General features: G+C 34.8%; 2 protein-coding genes across 3 annotated transcripts in view; one reads left to right on the top strand and one right to left on the bottom strand.

The window, feature by feature from the left end:
* The window catches only part of LRRN3 (leucine rich repeat neuronal 3), a 32,097-nt gene extending 23,956 nt beyond the window's left edge, over nucleotides 1–8,141 (top strand). The window contains exon 2 of the mRNA XM_036400426.2: nucleotides 5,176–8,141. Coding sequence (XP_036256319.1) covers nucleotides 5,524–7,650 — 2,127 coding nt within the window. The 5' untranslated portion in view covers nucleotides 5,176–5,523 and the 3' untranslated portion in view covers nucleotides 7,651–8,141. The remainder of the gene's footprint in view (nucleotides 1–5,175) is intronic.
* Nucleotides 1–22,784, bottom strand: part of IMMP2L (inner mitochondrial membrane peptidase subunit 2) — a 406,503-nt gene that overhangs the window by 235,178 nt on the left and 148,541 nt on the right. The gene's annotated exons all lie outside the window — the stretch shown is intronic.

Genomic DNA, 22,784 nt, shown 5'->3' with positions numbered 1-22,784 from the left:
ATTTCAACACAATCTGTTATGAAAATCTATTATACCTACAATACTAACTTTTTGTGCCTTAATGAAATATGTCAAATATTTAAGATGTTGCATCTTTTTATTAATTGTAGTGTAATAAGAAAATCCCCAAGGAAGCATTTTTTGTTTGTTTTGGCCATGAAACAAACAAAGAAAAAAAGCTTTATAAAATCATCAGAAAGCTATTAAATGTTCAAACTTCAGTCTATATATATTCATAACCAACATTTAGAAAACCAAAAAAACCTCTGTGTGCCATAACTAAAACCAAGTAAGTTATGGAATGTCTCACACCCAACTTTTGGTTAGTGACATTTCCAGATTTCTATCCATAGAACTGCTCAAAGTGGTTATAATGACAAGAACTGAGAAGTGCTCTCTGAGTTGATGTGTTTGAAAGGTAGCTTTGTATGAACAGCTGTGTTTTCAAAATGCTTGCCACCCCTAAATTGGTCCTTGTGAAGTGCACTGTTTGCCTTATTGCCAGCAGGGCACATTGCACTGTAACTGCTGCATTTTTAGGTTTTATCACTGTCTCTCTAACTGCTGAAGTGGAAAAGAATGATTGCCAAAATCTGACGTGTTTCTTTTCCTTTCTGCTCACTCTGACTCGGTTCTTAGCTGTCTGTTGCTCCAGTGATGACAAATGTAGCTCCGTTTATTCATTCACTGAATGTCTTTTCCAGCTCAAATAACAGTGATACCCTCTTGTAAATCAAGTCTCCAGCTGTCAATAGCGGTAAATCAGAGAAACCTAATTAAGACATAATCATTGTTTCCACAAGAAATAATTAGACTGCAAAAAGTCACACACATCAAAGTACATTTTTCTAAAAGCAAGAGATAATACCTTAAAAGGAAGAGACACACATGTTTAATAAGACACCAAGTAGGGACGGCAACAGGGATGGACATCCAGAAAAAAACGGATAATCTGTTCACATAGATTTAAGCAGTTTTAGTACATAAGTTCTAGTGCACAAAACAATAACAAAAATCCTGAAGCACTAATGAGGAATACTAATTTGTTAGATATAAAATATTTAGCCTTTTTATTTGCAGACATTAGGAGCAAACCGTACTATTTTATCTGGATGAGGAAATACAAGTACAATCAGAGTACCCACAAAGATTTATAAGTGCAGCTGGGTAAAGAATTACATCAAAGACTCCAAAACTATGATGCACAGTTCTTCTTGCTGCTTGTGTGGAAACATCCATCCTGCACCTCAGCTTACTGGTGGTAATCTGCTGTGGAGCCTTACCTGTACAAGCTTCTCTACTCTGAGAAAGTCCTAAGAATAGTACAAGATTTAAGAATTGCTTAGAACATCACATCAATAATCTTGAGAGGTCACCAAAATCCACTAACTAAGAGTTAATGCTGACATACTTGCATTATTTGAAAAAATTTGTTTTTTAAAACAAGGAAGAAAATGAATTCTTGGCACAGAAACTTTTATGTGTAAACCTCAGTTACTTTAAACACTACTCAAAGAAACAGAAAAATAACTTTCAGGTTCTCTGTGCCTTCTTATAAAACTGGACATTCAAATTACTGAACTTTCACATAAAACTCTAGATGGTACAAAGCACTCAACTTTAAAGCACCAGAACACATTAAAAAAAACTCTGAAAATCACTGCTAATAAGAGCACTTACATTCAATTTTATTCAGTATTTACTATTACTAGTACATTAATGAAGAAAAGGAATCAATGCGTTCCAGAAGTTGAAAGTAACATGAAGTTAAATGCTTTTTTTTCCAATACAAACACTTATCTCTGTGACACCAGATTCTTCAAGGAAACTGAACTTCAGATACAGTTTATGCTGCTGAGTGCAATTTATATGAGGTTATTTTGTTACAGTGAATGACAGCTCACTTTTCACTTCAAAATGACTTGAAGGCATCTTGAGGTTGGAAATTAGTTACGTACATACAGACACACTCACATAATCACTGCAACCAGTTAAGCAGTTATACTGCTTAACTTGATTCTGGGCTTTGATCACTGGGAATCACTGTAAGTTTTCCAGTGGGACTGGAAAACTTACACCAGCAATCCATTTTTTCTTCTATTGTTAGTCAAGATGCATATTGGAGTTACATTATAATATTGCTATAAACAAAAGACCAAAAAAAATTTTGCCACTCCAAGCATTATATACAATTTTTGCTGTTGTAATGTATCACTTTTTTATGTACTCTGTCATGTGAAGAGTAATACTGTCATAGGATTTAGTTTCAGGTTGTCCTGACAGAAGCAGGTGATCCTTTGGGTCCCTTCCAACTTGACACATCCTATTCTATGATTGTATGATGTCATAAACCACCATGGATGCCCATTCTAATAGAAACATTATTTTATACCACACCTTGAATGACAGTTAAAAACAAATAATTTTTTATATAAAAAGTACACAGATATGCCACTATTTAAACAAAAAAATCTTTTTCCATTGAAACAGTGTATTTTGGAATGATGGCTGCAGGCTGGAAGTGTCAAAATTATTCTACAATCTGTTTTTCAAGCCACTCAGCCTCAGTGAATATTTTACACAAGACAGAAGCACTTTAACCAAAGAAATAAGAAAGATTTATGCTAGAACACCATATGAGCTTGAGCTGGTGACTTATTACCTAAAGCATTCACCAGAAAGAGAAAGGACATCAGATTAAATCATAACGAAGCAGAATTTCAACCTGGATCTCAGCTCTTCTTTTTTCTGCTGCCTTTTGCAGAAACCCTATCTGATATATACGATGTGGAAATATCCACTGGTGTCCTTACTTTTGGTTTGAGAATCCCACAGAAACTAGAATATAAAATCAGGTGTATAAATGCAAATACAGGAGCATGTTGGCTCAAAAGTATACAAAAATATAGTTTATGTACTTTAAATGGTACAGCATCTCCGGTGTCTGGGACACCCATGAAAACTCCATGTTGATCCATATTTTATGTTTCATAGTGACCAATAGCAAATTTCCAGGGAGGGACAGAAAATCAGGTCAGCTGTATTGCTATGCTTCCCCAGAATGCTTTCACAAGTATCTCTACTGAGCAGAAGTCCCTGAGCATCACATTGGGATCAAAAGGCTGAGATAAGACATCTGCAGTAGTAGTCTTTTGAATCTCGAATAATTTACAATTCAGGTAAGATTTTCAATGATCTTTCAATCATTTGAAGCATACATTTTGTATTTTTCATGCTAGAAACACATTTTTAATATATAATCCAATTGAAAATAAAATAGTCAGCACAAAATGTGCTTCGAGAATATGTAGGAAGAACATGACCAAAAAATTCTCCGCCACGTGGCCATCCTCTTTTCCCCTTACACAGGAAATTACATCTATGCATTTGGCATACAAGGATTTCTACTAAGATTTTATTAAACAGTATTCCACTTAGGTGTATCACCTTGCCTCCTGGTGGCAAAATTAAGAGCAAGTTGCAGGCATTAACTTTTCAACACAAACCTTTATTTTTCTGCAAGCCTCAAGTTCATCTCATTTCCCAGAACAAAGGAACAGATTATATTTTTACTATTTCAGTAAGTATGTCTTAGTATTTTAGTATAAACTGGGCGATGTGCATAAAAACATACTATTGATCCTCAAAACAGCAGAATGTTTTCTGTATGTTTATCTCACACATTGTCTGTTCACTCTATTAATAAACTTACATGTTGAAATAAAATATTAAATGTCCTTAAATGCACATAACACAAAGAACCACCTCAAAGACTTGCCAAATGTACTTCAAGTTGCCCCAATGCTCATATTACTTTACACAGTCCAACACCTTTCCCCTACACTGTTATGGAATGCATGGGTGGTCACTATGCCAAATCCTCCTGGGCCTGGAAAGGACACATAAATCCAAGCTTGACACTTAACTTTTGCAATTCTGTCTATCTATACCAGCAACCCCTTCAAAGTTATTTATCAATGTCAATTAAGCATTGATCTTAAGGTTTGTAAACAATGTCAATGTGAATTTTAGCACTAAAGGCAGGGGAAGAAAGGGCATAAATGTATATTGCACAACAGTCTTCAGAAACAAAGTCTGCGTGAAGTGTAAAGTCTATATTCTGAAATAAATTAAGCAGTGAATGTGTACTGCTTTATATAAGAAAACACAGAAGCTTTTGTATTACATGCATTGGAACAAAACGTACACTAAAAGTTAAATTTGTTTTACTCCACAAAAAGAAAGTACATAGCAAAAATCTGGAAAGCACACATTTGATGCCACAAGTGGCATTGATGCCACAAGGTTTCAGTCCTTACTATCATTTGGAACCTGAGGACAATCTACAGACTTCAGATTCTTGCAGAGCTACAGGGAAAAGAAGCAATCGCTAGTGTAATTTTTTCTTCCCTTATCACTCTGAAGACACTTTTTTGCTAATACTCCTTGCAATTGAGGTTATTCAAGTCAAAATAAGAAAGTCAGTGATTAACCTGAATTTGCCACAAATGACAAGCTATTAATTATAGAGTACATATTTCCTTCTAAATAACACTTTAAAGAAAAGAAAAAAAGTTTTCTTTCTAGACAGCAGCTACAAAAAGTATTAAAAATTATAAAACCTGTGGATTTTCAGTTTCATATATTTCTGCATAAATATCTCACAGGCTTGCCTAAGAATGTCATTAGGAATAAGCATTAATCTAACCATTCTATTTCCCTTCCATTATAGATAAATTACATTCTTTATAGTTACAAACTTTATGTAAAAAAGTTAAGTATTCATGCTCTGTAGGATTTTTCTGTGTTTACATTTTCAAAGCCAACAGAAATTAGTCTATCTCTTCTAGAGATAACTGAAAGAGAAAAGAGAATATTTTAAAGGAGGATAAAATATGTAGCAAAAATCACACTGATATGTTTTACTTTGTACTCTGTGGATCTTCAGGTTTCTGTAGAACAATACTCCCCTGGCTGTATAACAAGCTAAAAGTCTAAAGACATATTACTATATTAACTTAATTTATGCTATCTGGATACCACTATAATACTCCAGACACCACAATCATTTCCCTTTCTTACTTGCAATAATTAACAGTAGAGAGCAAAAGGTGGCTAAATTAATTTATAACTTTATAGCTTTTATACTAATTATTTCCTCTTCTTGTATTTTAGGTCATCTTGTCGTCCTGCAAACACTAATCAATCATGGGATTTGAAGTTAATACTACTAAATAAATGAATTGTTTAATCTCCTATGACCATCTATACATACTTCATCTTCACAAAGCTCATCAATTTTATGTCATCAAGGACAAAGTGACCTTCATTTCCACAAAATGCTTCTTACTACTGGACAAGTTGGTTACAAATTTATCACATCCTCAGGAAGGAAGTCCTTCACGATCGTCATTTGATAAATGCAAGATTGCGCTGTATTAATTGACCAGGTCATACTGAATTCTAAGACTATAATTGTGGAATACTAAAGGGTCTGTTACCTTCCTGAACATTTGGGCTAAGATGAAGGATCTGCAACTCAAAATTAATTTACTGCTTGGTCTAGTTACCACTGCTCTACTACAAGCCACAGGAAGAAAAGCAGACTGCCCGGAGTCATGTATATGTGAAATCAGACCATGGTTCACCCCCAGGTCCGTCTACATGGAAGCTCCAACAGTGGACTGTAATGATTTAGGCCTTTTTCATTTTCCAGCCATACTGCCTGCTGACACACAAGTTCTACTTCTACAAACTAATAATATTGCAAAAATTGAACGCTCAGTAGACTTCCCAGTGAATTTAACTGGTCTAGATTTATCTCAGAACAATTTATCCTCAGTGACCAGTATTAATCTTAGAAAGATACCACAGTTACTGTCAGTGTACCTTGAAGAAAACAAACTTACTGAGCTCCCTGAAGAATGTCTCTCTGGACTCAACAATTTACAAGAGCTTTATATTAATCATAATCTGCTTTCTGTGATTGCACCAGGAGCTTTCATAGGCCTCAATAATCTTCTCAGACTTCATCTCAATTCAAATGGTCTGCAAGTGATCAACAGAAAGTGGTTTGAAGCTACTCCTAATCTTGAAATTCTCATGATTGGAGAAAATCCAATAATCAGAATTGAAGACATGAACTTCAAGCCTCTTAGCAATCTGCGCAGCCTAGTTTTAGCAGGTATAAATCTCACTGAAATACCAGATAATGCTTTGGCTGGCCTTGACAACTTAGAAAGCATTTCCTTTTATGACAACAGATTTGTTAGAGTGCCCCACATTGCTCTTCAAAAGGCTACAAATCTTAAATTTCTGGATCTAAATAAGAATCCCATTAACAGAATACGACGAGGAGATTTTAGCAATATGTTGCACCTAAAAGAGTTAGGAATTAATAACATGCCTGAACTGATTTCTATAGATAGTCTTGCTGTTGACAATTTGCCAGATTTAAGAAAAATAGAAGCAACCAATAACCCCAGATTATCATACATTCACCCCAATGCATTCTACAGACTTCCCAAGCTGGAATCGCTGATGCTCAACAGCAACGCGCTGAGCGCGCTGTACCGCAGTACAGTGGAATCCCTGCCTAACCTCAAAGAAGTCAGCATCCACAGCAATCCCATTAGGTGTGACTGTGTCATCCGCTGGATTAACATGAACAAAACAAACATTCGGTTCATGGAGCCAGAGTCCCTGTTTTGTGTAGACCCTCCTGAATTCCAAGGTCAGAATGTGAGACAGGTACACTTTCGGGAAATGATGGAAATCTGTCTTCCTCTGATAGCTCCTGAAAGTTTTCCCTCTACATTGGATTTAAAAGCTGGCAGCCATATTTCTTTGCATTGCAGAGCAACAGCAGAACCAGAACCTGAAATCTACTGGATAACACCATCAGGACACAAACTTTTGCCTAATACTATCTCTGATAAATACTACATTCATTCCGAAGGAACATTAGACATAAGTGATGTAACACAAAGAGAGAGTGGCTTATACACGTGTATAGCAACAAATTTAGTTGGAGCAGACCTAAAGTCAGTCATGATTAAAGTGGACGGCTCTTTCCCTCAGGAACACAATGGATCTGTAAATATTAAAATAAAAGACATAAAATCTAATTCTGTTTTGGTTTCATGGAAAGCAAGTTCTAAAATTCTGAAGTCCAGTGTCAGATGGACAGCCTTTCCGAAAGCTGAAGACTCCCGGGCTGCACAGAGTGCTCGAATACCATCCGATATAAAGGTATATAATCTTACACATCTAAATCCATCAACTGAATACAAAATTTGTATAGACATTCCCACTATCTATTCTCAGAATAGGAAACAATGCGTCAATGTAACCACAAAAGGACTGGACTTAGAAGTGAAAGGCTATGAAAAGAACAACATAATAGGATTCCTTGCCGGCCTTGGTGCTCTTTTGGGAATCATATCTGTGATATATCTCTACAGCTGCATCTCTCAAGATATGAACTGTGGCATTGGACACAGCTATCTAAGGAATTACCTGAAGAAACAATCCTTTTCACTCAATGAGCTTTATCCTCCTCTAATCACTCTTTGGGACATGGGCAAAGAAAAAAGCACAGCAATGGAAGTAAAAGCAACTGTAATAGGTGTACCAACAAATATGTCATAAATATGTCAGTATATCACTTACTTTCTGAAATAAAAAGCACATGACTGTATTTGTGCTGAATAAAAAGGCAACAAGAAAAACATATTTCTCTTAGGAACTAGATGGCCGGACTTTGTTGCTGCCAACAAATGGAATATATATGATTCAGTATGAGAGAAGAATTTTAATTAACTGGCTTCTAAGGGTATTCTACCAACCAAATAAAATTAACTTCATGTTCTAGAACTTTCATGGGACTTTTAAGTCTGGAATACAGTGGAAGTAGCCAAGAACATTTTCTGTATTTTTTTTAAATTATTATATAAAAGTAGTGGAACTGAGCAATACCTCCTCCTGTGCTGTATTACACAAAATAGCCACGAGTTTTTGCAGTGAACAGATATACTAGGATTGACATATGGTGTAATGAAATGGACAAATTCTGTAGAGTAGACACAGTGAGTATGTGAATTTTTTTTAATGAGAAAATACATTTTTGATTAAAATCAAAATACTTATTGTCCTGTTTGTTTCTAAAGAAAACACCTCACCTTTCTGGGAGTTCTTGTCTGAAAATAACAAACACAACCCAAAGTCTGATAAAATATCTCTTTACATATTCTCCTCTCTCCTGAAAATGCTAATCTGAGCACAAATGATATTTTTGCTGATTTTAGGCTGTACAATGTTTCTAACAGAAATGTAAATTTAGTGATAGTTTTTTATCAAATTTTATTTACTCTACGAGCATTATAAAGGCAAAAGGGATGTTGGAGATGAGGTCACTAAAACCCACTTAAATTGTATTTCAGCATGGATATTGGTTAATGAATAGTTCTTTGATCCTTTTATTTTATACACTTTTATGTATCTGTGTGAAATACTTCTGTTCTCTTTGTGAGCCTGCAGATCTTTATTTCATTATATCTGTATTACATAATTTTATTACTAGACAAAAGTAGTCTCTTCTAGAATACATGGCAATGCTTTCCATGGTAGTACTGTGAACCACCATCCAGATAAACATAACATTGATCTCTTCACAGAAACATCTCCATGGTATTAGCCATTTTCCATGACCAAAGACATTCTTTATGTCAAAATCCCCATACAAGCAACAGATGAGCAGTGGAATTCTTGTGTAGCTGTATATTAGAATGGACAGCTATTCCTTCTACAGATATCCTACATAGGCCTGAAGTCCCTAGGAAGTAATAAATCCACCTTGTAGCTTTAACAGCATAATGTGTATTAACTTGAATTTTTGCACAAACATGCAGGAAAAAAAAAGGAACAGCAGTTAACAGCAGTTTTGTCAGCAAAGTAAAAGCTTTTAAAAGTCATAGAAATAACTCAGTTGTGTTGAAGTATGCTTTTTCATAATCTCATTTATACAAAGGTGATTTTTTTCTACACAAGGCATAGGGCTAAAATTTTCATGTATTTCATTAATTGGGATGTTCACTCTCTTAATGGAGGAAGAAATTGATAAGGAATTATATTTAATTCCCTCAGAAACAGAAAAGTATTGTTACACACTTGTGTTTCCATTTATTTCATAGTTTTCTCTAAGGAATGCATTAAAATGCTTTAATGCATTAAAAGCCGTAGTTACTGGTTATTCAAACCAGAAGAGTAGAAATAGATTAATTTTTCTTTGGCATTTGACAGCAAACCTCATTCTGAAATGTACCACTAATAAAAGAGAGAAGGCAAACATAAGTATTTAAAATATCTGGCTAGGAAATACCCACAATATAATACTGAGAAAAAAATTAATTTATATTATTTTTTTCTATCAGTTACTAGACTGAAAGATAATGTTTTATTAATAAAAAGATAAAGCATTTACTTTTTGGTAAAAAAATCTGCTGCCATTTTAAAAAATAAATTGCAATATTTCATCAGCTAAAAAAGTCAAATGCTATCTTACATAGGAACATTTCAGTTTCTAGTTTAGCTAAAATGCTGTGAAATCATAACTCCAAAAAGTACCCATAAAACCAAGATAAGAGATTGGAGAAAAATATGTTGATTTATATCATAAAAGGAAATTTCCACTTCCAAAATTCTCTAATAATCTTATTCTGCTTGTGTATCTCGAAGTAATGACCTTAAGATAACTTAAAATAGAAATTGGGATTCTTCCCTTTAATGTTGTGCTGACCAGTAAGACACAACGATCAACAATAATCTTATAAGCTATCCTTTTTTAGCTGAAGCCAGAAGAGACTCTTCAGAAAAATGTTGCCATATAATACAGAAAATAAGTTCACATACCAGACCATCCTAGAAGAGTTGCGAGAAAAAAAAATTGAAAAGCAACACTGTGCCAGACATAAGGAAAAAAAATAATTCTTATATTGAACTGAATAGGGTGGATGTGTGGCACTGACAAAACAAGAAATTTTACATGGAATAAAGTATACAGTAAGTATGAAAAGTTCATTATTAAAACTTCAGAAGACATTTTGAAGGAAATAGCTAAATGGAATAGAGGAGACAGCCATTGAACACAACCCAAAAAAGCCAAAAAGACTGAAAGTTCATCTCATGCTAAAGATTTGAAAACATACTTTAAAAAATAATAACAATTGCATGCAGCTTTTGTAGAAGTTAGAAAACAGATGACTAGAAACATATCCAGAGTAAAAAAAAAATCTGGTATTACCTGCTAGGTAGGAAAAAAACCAGACATCTTTCTGAAATACAGGTTGACCTTCCAAACTAGTGTTTTGGTAGGTCAGTTGACTGAGGTTCTAAATGTGTAATTTGAATAGGTTTTCCTTTAATACCATTGGAAATAATTGGAACCAATTTTCTCAGGAAAAGACTACATAGATACTCAGGGAAAATGCTAAACAGCAACAGCAAAAAAGAGAAGGATTATCAAAACAAGAGAAGGATAATCTAAACACTCAGGAAACACAAAATCAAGACAGAGAACAAAAATGAAGATAGATGACAAAGTTTGTGAAAATTAAAGGAAAAAAACCACCAAACTTCATTTCTGCATAGGACAACTATATAAGTTAGATATCTAACAAGAGAATTGAATTACTCATTTATATGGATAAATTCAATATATTACTGAAACTTGGCAAGCTTTGCATGATTGGAATGTTAAAATACACAATCATAACCTGTCTAGTCAGAACTGTGCTTTGAAACTGAGACTTGAGCTATTCACTTCACCTTCAATAAAAATTCTAAAGGAGTTATGTCTTCAATGTTTCCATTATAGGGCAGTGTGAAAAGAAGTACCAAACTATATTCTGTCCATGTTTAGCTGCACCTCAGTATTCTGAGACAAAATGTACAAGCAGCCTTTGTAAATAACATAGGCATACAGTGAAACTAGTAATGAATAATGAAAACAGACCCTATGGTGTGCAACTGACTATAGTTATATTATTTTTTGGGCTACATTAAGTAGTATTTCATTTCTACAGCTGGGGTGACCAAAAAGAGATAGAAGGCTAAACCAATTGGACATCATGTTTAAAAGACTTGTTCTTTGAACAATCAAGAAAAACTTTAAATAAACATGTTGTACATCTACCTACTCAACTACAATATTCTCAGAGAGATAAAGCTGCAGATACATTGAAGTACCTTCAAAGCAACCAAATCTTTTATTAAGTCATTCCTTCCTTCCTTCAGAAAAAGCTGAAAACTACAAATTAAATTCCTCTTTCAGCTAAAAAAAAACCTTTTTACAAATGTCTCTCACTTATCTTTCGATCTCTCAGCTTCAATTATTTTTAAACCCTTTTTCCCATAGCCCTTTTCTTTGCCTTGATACAAATTCTCTGTTCCCTTCTATGCTCCCTGTGGGTTCTTTGCTTATTTCCTGCTACTATTGTTGCCAGACTGTCACATCATTTCCAACATTTCCCAGTAAGGACAGATGTTATCTGAGTTCCTAAAAAAAATTATCAGTGAAACATAATACTTGGAGGCAAAATATTTGAATAGATAAATACAATTATTAAAAAAAGAGCTGGCATTTTTTGAGAAAAACCTAGTTGTAAAGCTGATCAGGTAACGAAATTAGGTGTCTCTCAAGGAAACAAAAAGCAGAAATAATATAACAACATTCCAATGAAAATAATAATATGGGAGTTAGATAAAGCTGGAAGGGCATGTAATTTGGGCAGATGGCCTGTTCCTGATGCTAAAATAGCTGATGTTCTTTTTAACATTACAATTTAGATAAGTAGAAAACAACCCCATCTGCCTCACCCTTATGTACACATTGTTTGTTATCTACGTTAATGACAATTTCACACTGTTCTCCAAACAGCCATAATGCTTTTATCAGAAAAGTACATCAAAATCAGTGCTGGTGTCTTCATCTATACACATTTCTTACAGAGCAGACCTAGACTCTATAAAGAAAGCCTTTCAGCATTCATATGCTACACTTTACAGGTCAAAGAGTTTACAGTTTTGTCATTTAGCAAGTGAGCACAACTCAGAGTCCATCAGATGGCTGTTGAGAATAACTTTTGAGGGCAGAATCTTGTCATACATTCTTATTTTTTTCTATGAAATTTTACTATGTGCTGTTAATGTCTATAACTTCTTTTTGGTTTTGTCTCTAGTGTGAATGTCAGCTAAACTTAAAAACATACAGCTGAATACTTTACAATACCAGAGAAAGTCAGTTACTGTCTGAAGTCTACTAAAGACAGCTAAAACACACCTTAGGCATAATGGTGGAATGATTTCATAGGACACAGAAACTGGTTATGGAAATCATCTATTCCTAAATATCCAACACTTAAATGGAATATAAAGTGGCTAAAAATAAAGTCAGAATTATCACTTTCAATTAAATGCAAAGTGCCCAATAACCATGCCAAATAAAAAACCTGAACCATTTAGAGTTAGTCTCACTATAGTAAAGCAACAAACATAATTAAATTAGAAGTAATCAGCTATGTTTTTCTCTATGTACCAGGTAATAAAAGGATTAAGTTAAATTGTTACTATTAATTATAGTCTCTTAATCTTACCTTACAATTAATATAAAACGGGATGTTAAATTCTCACATAATTTATTTCATATATGCTCTGAAGGTATTCATGATAAGTGTATGCCCATTTTTAGCAAACTAAGTGCTATACTAAATATTCATGTGTTATACCACGTATTTCAAAATAAGAAATTATGCTTTCTACTAAAACACCCTCTTGCACAATTTAAACTACCAATACCTAAAACATACTGCATGTGCACACCACTACCTCAATTCCATTTATTCTGCAGGAATGTAAAAGGATTTCTTTACTCAAGCTAGGATGAACTGTACCCCCAGGACTTCCAGACTTTTCGTTTGACAAGTTCACAATAGCACAGACCAATGTCACAACACTTATAAATCTATCATGTCCAATTCAGCCTTTCAGGCTGTTGAAGTCCAATTTAAAATTACTTCCTTTTCTACCTTCCAAGAAATTCAACCTCTCTTGTGCCCTTCACATTTCATTCCTTCACTCAGCAATCATCTACTGTTTGCTTACACAATATTACACCAGCAGCAGCCCTGATTTGTAACCATTTTCTACTTCATTAATACTTCATATTTTTCCCAGCCTCCTATGAACTAGACTACTTCCAGAGTGTCCTACTTCCTACACTACTTCTAGAGTATTCTTCTCTATGACATTTGTTATCATTTTGTAATTACCAATGACATGGGAGGAAAAAATATCCCAAAAAACAACAATAAGAAAAAAGCTGAATTGCTCTATGGATTTGAAGGCAAATTTCAAGTGTAGCCAGAGGAAAAATGTAACCCTGAAAACTCTGCAGTCTATTCCCCAACCTTCTTCAGCAGCCAGCTCTGGTTTAATAGTATTATGCTGGCTAAAGCACCCTTTCTTCCCCTTAGGTCTTAGGAAAGCTGACTAAAATGGAGGATGTCAACTACAGGTAGAGTAATTTGAAGTTATTTGTAACTTTTGCCATATCTGGATTATTAAAAAAAAGAAAACAGAAAGAGAATAATCTTATTATTCATCCAGCCTCTTAAAAGCATACAACAATTTATAAGTATACACCAATAAACACATCACACCAAAGCACATACACCAAGGATTAAACACCTCTGCAATTAACTAAAGGTTTAGAACAAAAGAAATAGAAATGTATTGTCAAAGGGTTGTAAATCTTTTCTCTACTACGCTGAGAGGTAGGAAACTACCCATCAGTATTTCCTCATATATTGAAAGCATTTAGGTGTGTAATTTCCACTGAATTTAACAGATACTAGTCTCCAACCTGTTAAGGTAGTTTGGACATTACAAAGTATGCCCCTGGATGACCAAAAGCCTGGCCATATCAACCTGTCCACCTGACAGAGCCATCAAGAATTTTCATCTGCACAGCTCTACTAAAGACAGTATAAATGCAATATACATCATTCATTTAATTGAAAACATTACATATATTTTTAATTAAGACAAAATGGGAAAAGAATATTATATTATTTATTTTAAATGCTTAGAATAGAATATTTTGTGGAGAGCATCTGTTGTAGGATTAAATAGTTCAATATCCATCAAAGAAATTCTGGAGAGTGAAGAAAATTAAACACCAGCAAAGAAATTCTCTATATGTTCAGATATTATCTAGCTACAAACAAAATAATATGCCATACAATATATTCTAAATGACTGCATTTTAATATATCACAAACAATATATAGGTTTACCTCGGATTCTTACTCCTCTTGACCTAAAAGGTTTTCAAGGATCTACTCCTGCTATTTATCTCTAACTATAAATTTTATTCCTACTGAATTTCTTAGGCTTCAACTTGTCTTCTTCTTCCTTTTTTTCTTCTTCATTTGAAATTTTTTTGGCTTCAATTATCTTACACATCAAAATTGTCTGTTCTTGTATGTCATGCAACATTGTAATCCCACTATCAGCATTTCTTTTTTATCATTCTAGCAAACAACTCTACTTCTCTCTATGGTTTCTCTATAATGGAAAATTTATATTCCACCACCCTGGTTGTGCATAAATAATCTAAATGCTTCTTGCTGGAACATTTATATTAATATGACAAATTTTATGAATAATGTGATGACTTTATGGTTAGTAGGTGTTTACCTTAAACAAGAACATGAAAACTTTCTCAAAAATGTTTAGAAAATTGACAAAATATAAGAAAGAAAAAATACTTTAAAAATGGTACATTAGAAACCTTCATATGTTGCTAAAAAATAAAGTGCAGACAACATAAGTATTACAGTTAAAAGTGAGGGAAAATGAGAAACTTTAAATACTCAAAGGGAGATAAGTGAATGGCTAAAACCAATTGTAACATAGGATGGAAAAAATACTTTAGAATAAACCAGAAAAGAGCTGTAGAAATGCGGCCAAAGGGACCAAAACTGCTGAAAGAACAAGTTTGCAACATGATCAAATCAATAAATAAGAGAAAAAATAAGTTGAATGAACAAAGAAGCACTACAAGTAGGTTTAAAGACAGTGAAGGAGAAAAATAGGATGAACAAAAGGTATAAGAAAGAAAAGGAACAAGTGAAGGCACTGTGTCTAACAGCCCATCCTGGAAACACAATAGCAACAGACTCATAGTGTCATTTGGGAGGTTTCATTCAGAAGACAACTGAAAGCTGATAACCCTGCATTATTAAGCAAAATACTTTCATAAGGAAATCTCAAAGGGAAGGAGACATTTCTGCCTCTAATTAAGAGAGAGCTCAAGGTCCAGGGGCTGCTTAACAGTATCAATTATAATGTCGCTAATAACCAATTAAGGTTTGTGATTTTTCTAAATATTACCAGAACCAAAGCAATATCAAATATTGCTTTTAAGAAGCCTCAAAGTTCTTTAAAAATAATTAATTCTGATGGATTAACTACAAAATCCATTTAAAGGCAACAATGAAAGACACTAGAAGGTATTTCAGTTTGTTTTAAATGCTGTTGAAATCAAGTGTATTCCAGCAAAAACAAGCCAATCATAGTTACATAGAATAAAAGCTTGAAGAAAAATAAAAGGGAAGACCAAGAGCAGGGGGGAAAACAAAGATAAAAAAATCAATTAAATTAAGAGGAGAAAAGAGGGAATACAAGAATGATCCTGTTTAAAATTAAGTTATAAAAGTCAAGTTAATATATTTAAGTTACATACTAAAATAATGACTGATGCAAAAGAGTCGGTCAGAATACAGTAACAGAAACCTAGATTTTTAAAAATAATTTTTTAAGACTCCTTTTAAAACTCATAGCAAAGTAACTGAAAAATCAGTGAAATTGTGGAAGTAAGAGAGACTGAATAAGCAAACTAGGTGTCTGTATCTAAAACAGAGCTGATGTGCTGAATATCTGATGATATATTTACAAGTAAATCTGCCTCTCCAGTGCACTATGGAGAGATCTGAATTATGAAGTCCATACAGTGCTGTGAAGCCTTTCAAGGGTTTTCTAGCTCAGCTCCAAGTGCATAAGGAATTATTAGTTTGACAGAAAGGCACACTAATATCACTCCCATGTAGATTGTATACACAAAGGTGCTAAAATACATAGCACTAGCCATGGTAGTCTGGAGAACACCACTCCACACTCATAAGGGTAGAGGTCAATGATTTGTACTGGTTTGAGACCAGTTGGAAGTGGTCTTCCTCAGGGTTTTACTCTGGGATTTAACTTGCTTATTAATGACCTGAAGGAGGAGACAAAATCTTTATCAATCTGACAATACTAATTTGGAGAATGCAGTCAATACATTTAACCACTGCTGATGGCAGCCTAGGGCTGCTGTTTAGAGGAATCTAAAATGCTGGAGAATTAGGCCAACAGGCTGATGTGAAATTCAGCAAAGACACATGTAAAGTCCTGCACCTAGGGTGGACTGACACCTGAATGAGCACCAATCTGTCACTGCCCCACTGATAGCAGCTCTCCTGAAAATTAGCTGGAGCTCCTAAGCACAGCTGGCTAACAGGATACTGGGCTGTATTAACATGAAACAAATAGAAGACTGAGGAAAAGAATGCCCCTTCATTCAGCACTTGTTAGACTACCACTGTAATACTGTGTCTAATTTTGGATCCCTAATTGCCCAGCCCCATATGAGACATTGATCAACTGTAGCAAGCTTAGCAGGAGGTTCTCAAGATGTCAAGAGCCAGAGCTCTACTCCCAAGAAGAAATTCTGAGGCAGCTGGGCTTGTTCAGCCTGGGAAAAAAGAAGGTTTAAGACGAATGAGGAGCAACCGTCCCGTATCTAAGAGGCGGCTACTGAGAAGACAGAATCAGGCTCATTACTGAGGTGCACAGCAGGAAAATGAGTGACAACCACCAAAAACGGAAGTTGGAGGGAATGGGATTTAACTAAATGTAGGAAAAATAATTAATTATGAGGAAAAAAAAATCTTGGTAATAGGTTGCAGAGATACAGTACACAATTATAAGCAAAATTAACTGATTCACAATTGACCTGTTTTGAGCATGAGGTTGAATAGATGACTTATCTTCCAACCTGAATCATTGTGCAGAGTAACTTTATCCCAGAGACTATACATGCAATGTAACCTCTTCAGAGAAGCAAAAAAAAAAAAAAGATAGCTGAAATTACTCCAAAGTTTGTACAGGAATATCCTCTCAGTGTTTTTTAAAATTATTCCAAGAGTTCTTAAAGAGATGCAACAATTTCAGTAGGTGTTTAGGATTCTTAAATGTCCAGATTTTAAAATACATTCTTAATGCAGACAGCTATTTCCATACTCATTTAACATGTGGCCATACTTTATTTCAAATATATTTACTCTAATTTTTTGAACAAAATCCTTAGGAATTTCTTACATACCTTTTCTCATGCCCTACCATTTTCATTATGATGCTCTTTGACATATCTAAATGGCATGATTTTGCATAAACAGAGAGCAGCAGACGGTGAAACTGAATATATAAGTTTTTCCTTCTTTTTTTACCAACACAGACATGAGTAACCAGCTATAACTAGCATATATTTTTCTGAAATGTAGAAAATTTTGAATAAATCCATGAAAATGAGAAAAATATTCAAATTCACAAAGCCAAAAAATATTCAGAGTTGGATGAGACCCACAAGGATCACCAAGTCCAACTGAAATGAATGTTGCGTGCAGGAATTGAACCCATGACCTTACCATTTCAAGAACCATGCTCTAACCAACCAGCCTAATGTCTCATTCAAAAAAGCATGAAACTCATGAAACAGAAACTCTTTCCTCATGTACTGTCAATTATTAAATTTCATTTCTTTGGAGTATGGTTTTGTTCCATACCATCATATCATTTGTGGCTTTGCAACTATATCAGCCAATTCCCTCAGGACTCTGGGATGCATCTCATAAGGTCCTATAGACTTATGCACATTCAGGTTCTTCAGGTGGACATGGACCTGATCTTTACTTACAGAGGAGGGACTCCAGAAGCATGGGGAAGAGAGGCTGTTATTGAAGACAGAGGCAAAAAAGTTGTTGAGTACCTCAGCCTTCTCTTGCTCTGTTGTTACCAGTTTATCAGCATTTTTTTATCAGGGGGTTTACACCTTCTTGGACCTTCCTTTTCTGGTTAACATACCTGTAGGAACCCTTCCTGCTATTTTTTGTGTACCTTGTTCAGTTCCAGCTTTTCCTTGGCCTTCCTCATCCCATCCTTGCACAAACAACCTTCACCTCTGTGCTCTTCTTGGGTTACCTGTCCTTGTTTCCACTCCCTGTGGATTTGTTTCTTTGCCTTTAGTTTGACAAGCAGGTCCCTACTCAGCCATGCCAGTGTTTTGCCTTTCTTGCCCTATTTCATGCTCCTGGGCATTTCTACCTCTTTTGCTCTATGGAACATTTTCTTAAAGACCTGCCAGCTCTATCTGCCCCCTTGCCCCAGAGGTCAGACTACCAGGGGATCCTATTGACTATCTTCTTGAAGAGCTGGAAGTTTGCTTTCCTAAAGTTCAGGGGGCGAACAGTACTGTATACCTGATCCATATCCCTCAGGACTACAAATTGACTACTACATCAATGCATGATCATTGCCACTCAGGCTGCCTCCAACCTTCATGTCCCACTTAGCTTGTGTATGTTGGTGACCATCAGATCCAGGAACACATTCCCTCTGCTAGGGCTGTCTCTTATCTGGCTCAAAAAGTAATGTGGAACACATTGCCTGGACAAGTTCTGTATCGTCCATATTTGGAAGCAAATGAGGTGAAGTTGGATACTGCTTTGGGCAGCCTAATCTAGTGAAACCCTGACCACAGGGATTGAACTAGGAGACCCCTAAATACTCCTTCTGACTTGAACTACTTTATGATTCTAGGTAAGGAAAACATAAAGAAAAGGGTGGCCACTCACATGTAAGCCAGTGGCTGGTCAGTACACTTGCCTGGCACAATGTTGTACCTGACTACCTGACCACCACAAACTGTCTGTTTTGCTAAACTCTAGTCTCAACTATTTTCTGTGTAAGTATGCTGTCTAATGTGTGTGTGTGTGTGTGTGCAAAATCTACTACAGAACACCAGGCTGAACTGAAGCCTCTCTCTGTTGGATGAGACATTCCAGAAGGACTGCAGGTCTGGGGGAGCCATAGCTCTTACTGACAGTAACTGTAAGACACTGAGACACAATTCTGGATAGAATAATTTGTATAAAACCCATATGTTGCGAATGAGTCTGAATGTGAGCAGTAACAAACTCTAGCCCTCATCAGCTGGCTATCCATGCTGTTCATGTTTCTGGGCTTATGCTGGTGCTGACACAGAAACTGCTTTCCCTCTGTGTTATCAGTTAAGTGTGTGTACTGCATGGTGTGTGCTTCTGCCTGTGCAGGATGTATGCTTAGCCTTAACCACTGGCTGAACCCTGGCAGACAGAACCACAGCAACTTATTTATGGCATCAGGACAAGAGCCTCCATGAGTCCAACATGCACCAAAGTTGGTACTAGTAGACTAAAGAAAAAAATCCTGCCAGCAACATGAAGTCCATAGGATCCAGCATCTCTAACACAATTTCTAAGGTTATCCTATCAATAAAACCATTATAAGCAGCAATATCTGAGGTGATGACTGGTTTAATCCAACAATCACTATATATGTAAATAAGTGCTTTTCTAGTTTAAAAGTAGCTTCTAGTTAAAAATATTTCATTAGAGAACTTTCCTAAACTTATTCACATTTTTTCCCCTGTACAGCACAAAATAAACTCTCACCACAACATTGGATCTGATGTATGCTGACAAACACTTTGACTAGTTTTCTCTAGGACTTCAAACACTTCACCACTGAAATCATTTGCTTTTTGACCAGAGGCAAAAGAACTGCCTGTTACTAAAGTGAACAACCTGTGCTTCTACCGTTGAGATCCTAATAATCATTCAAATTGACAGCACCACCCAGGGTCAAAATGTCCTGAGGAACTAATTCAGGAGATCCATACCTTAATTAGCTTTTTTAAATAGCAGCTATTTTCATTTTACCTTCTGATATTAATATGCTCTTTCATTTGAAACTAATTAAACACATCAACTTCAGTTTGGCATCCTCCTCTCACAAAAAGCCAGTTTAGTAAGTTTGTTTGATTACTTCTGTAGCCTACACGTATATGTAGGCTACAGAAGTAATCAGATGTCATGATGCCCATGATCTTGACATCTTTTCCTAAAGCACTTGCCAAATTTTAAACAGTCACAGACAGTCTAAACTCTACCTTCATCTCTATTGCTGGTATTTTCTTAGCATCCCTCAGAAACTGAATGGAAAATATGAGAGGCAATGACTTAATTATATTTAAAGCATCTGTTTCTTAAAATCATGAGTCATATAGGTCTCCACTATTCCTTGTTCCTCAAACTAACAAATAAATCATGCTACAGTAGCAATAATTCCTTCCTTTTGTCAAATTGCTAATGATGGAAGAACTTATAATATTTAAGTCCATGTTTATTCAAAACTTTTGACTTGTGTATTCTCCTCCACAGAATCTACTTTTTAATTCCAAAATAAAGTATCAGATAGGTAAGTGACGAGGAAATCTCTCTCTTGCAGATTCAGGTTCTTCCTGGTCCGTACTAGTCAGACCAGTAAACTCAACTTATTTAATGTAATTTCATAGCTCTGAGCTGCCTAATCTAGTTGAAGATGGCCCTGCTCATTGCAGAGGGGTTAAACTAAATGTTCTTTAAATCTCCCTTCAAACCAAAACTCTTCTGAAATTCTTTTTTTTAACTCTATGAAGCCTTGAGACTTTGATATTATGTCAAAATAATAACTATAAAGAGTACTTATTAAATGTTTCCCATTTTTATTCCAGGAAATATCAAAGCTTTTCAAGATTTTTCATCGTTCTTAACAAATGATTTAAACACAGGAAGTCAAAATATTTGGTGATTTTTAAAAATTATTTTTCTATATACTTCACTCATACACTGATTTCACATTTCAACTAACTTGTAGGTACTGTTAATAGAACCTCTTCCCCAGTTAAGATAGTCTAGTGTCACTTTGAAAATATTTTCCTAATAAAACAGCCACTTTAAATTGAACTTTATATACAAATCTTAATTGCATATAGTGCAATGAATGGCCAAGTTTCTAACCCAGTTTCTGTAAAATCAATTGTTCACTGAATGACTGCTCATATCCACTCAGCATGAATTACTGCTTTATAAATTAGATGGATATTTTTCCCTTGTGTGCAACACAATATAGTGTATCTAGTTAAAAACAGGATGGAGAGATCCATATTTTCTACTGCTTATTCAAATTTTGTGTACTAGATGTGTCATTTCTTTAATTGCCTCAAGATGTTACACTGAACAGTTCTCCCAATTTTTATGAGCTACTAGTTAGCTCACACTTGTTTTTTTTCTTTTATTTAAAGCCAAAGGATTGATTCCTGATCATTTCATAGGAGAATGAGTCATTCCTATTCCCTCTACCCTACTTATTACATATGAAAAATTACACATGCATATTTCCTGTAGCATACATTATTGTTACTTACAATAAACAGTAACTACTGCAAACAATAGAACTCACAACTTTGATTCCCTCATTTAAAACAACAAAAATCAGCATCTAAATTATGCTTTAAGTTAATACATGTAAGGACATGTTCACACTTTTTAAATCTAGCAACCACTGACTTTAAGACTAGATACTAGAATAAAGTTTAGCACATATTTAGGCATGTAAATGCCTATAAACTCAGAACTAGAGTGCTGTGGTGGCCGCATCATTTGCTCCATCAACTTCTGTTCAGAGTAGAAATCAAGCACCACTATATTCAACATGAAATAGTCTAGTGTTCAAAAGATTCTGAGGATACAAATGCACAAGCAGCGTTATCGACGGAAAACCTTACTAAATAAATTTCTTATTCCTAAAAACCAGGAAATGGTACATTTCACACACACAAAAAAAAACTGATGTACTTTGGCTAAAAGTGTCTTATGAACTATATGCAGCTTGGAAAAGAACTTTGGGCAATATGCAAGTATTTATTCCACATGGATCACTACATTCAATATTAACACTGAAAAAATAATAGCTCTTAGATTTACAGTCAGGCTGCAATGCAACACTTTTTTTTCCCAAGATATTAATATCATAGCATGTCAGAAGATTTTTCTACAAGCAAGAGAAAAAGAGCAGAAAAGGTAAAAATGGCCATATTAGAAATCAAATATCTGTAATTACATTGAAGAATAGAGTTGGGTTTTTTTGCATTACAGAGTCTGAAAAGGTTAGTAACATGGCTTACAGTAATAACTGCTTTAATTACTAGCCTAAAATTGATGCCTCAAAAAGCCTTACACTCTATACCACCTACAAGGATGCTAAAAAAAAGAAATTAGCCTATGAAAACTATTTCACTGAAATTTCACTCCATAAAGGTATGAATTCAGTGGTATCACTTTAGCTATCAATATGCAAGCTAAGCAACACAGACACATTAAAAAAATGAAGAAGGAATTTCATGAAAATTTTTCAGACTATGAATCAAAATTAACTAATCCAGAGGAAGATATTACCTCAAAAAAGAATGAGACTCAAGCCCAGCAGTGTTTTACAAATCTCTCTCAATCTTTTCTCTCTTATTCTGATAAAGTGACATCCTACATAAGACA

The sequence above is a fragment of the Molothrus ater genome, chromosome 5 (genome assembly GCF_012460135.2).
Source record: "Molothrus ater isolate BHLD 08-10-18 breed brown headed cowbird chromosome 5, BPBGC_Mater_1.1, whole genome shotgun sequence".
NCBI classification, from domain to species: Eukaryota; Metazoa; Chordata; class Aves; order Passeriformes; family Icteridae; genus Molothrus; species Molothrus ater.
The sequence above is the reverse complement of the archived record's forward strand: the minus strand, read 5'-3'. Positions and strand labels throughout refer to the sequence as shown.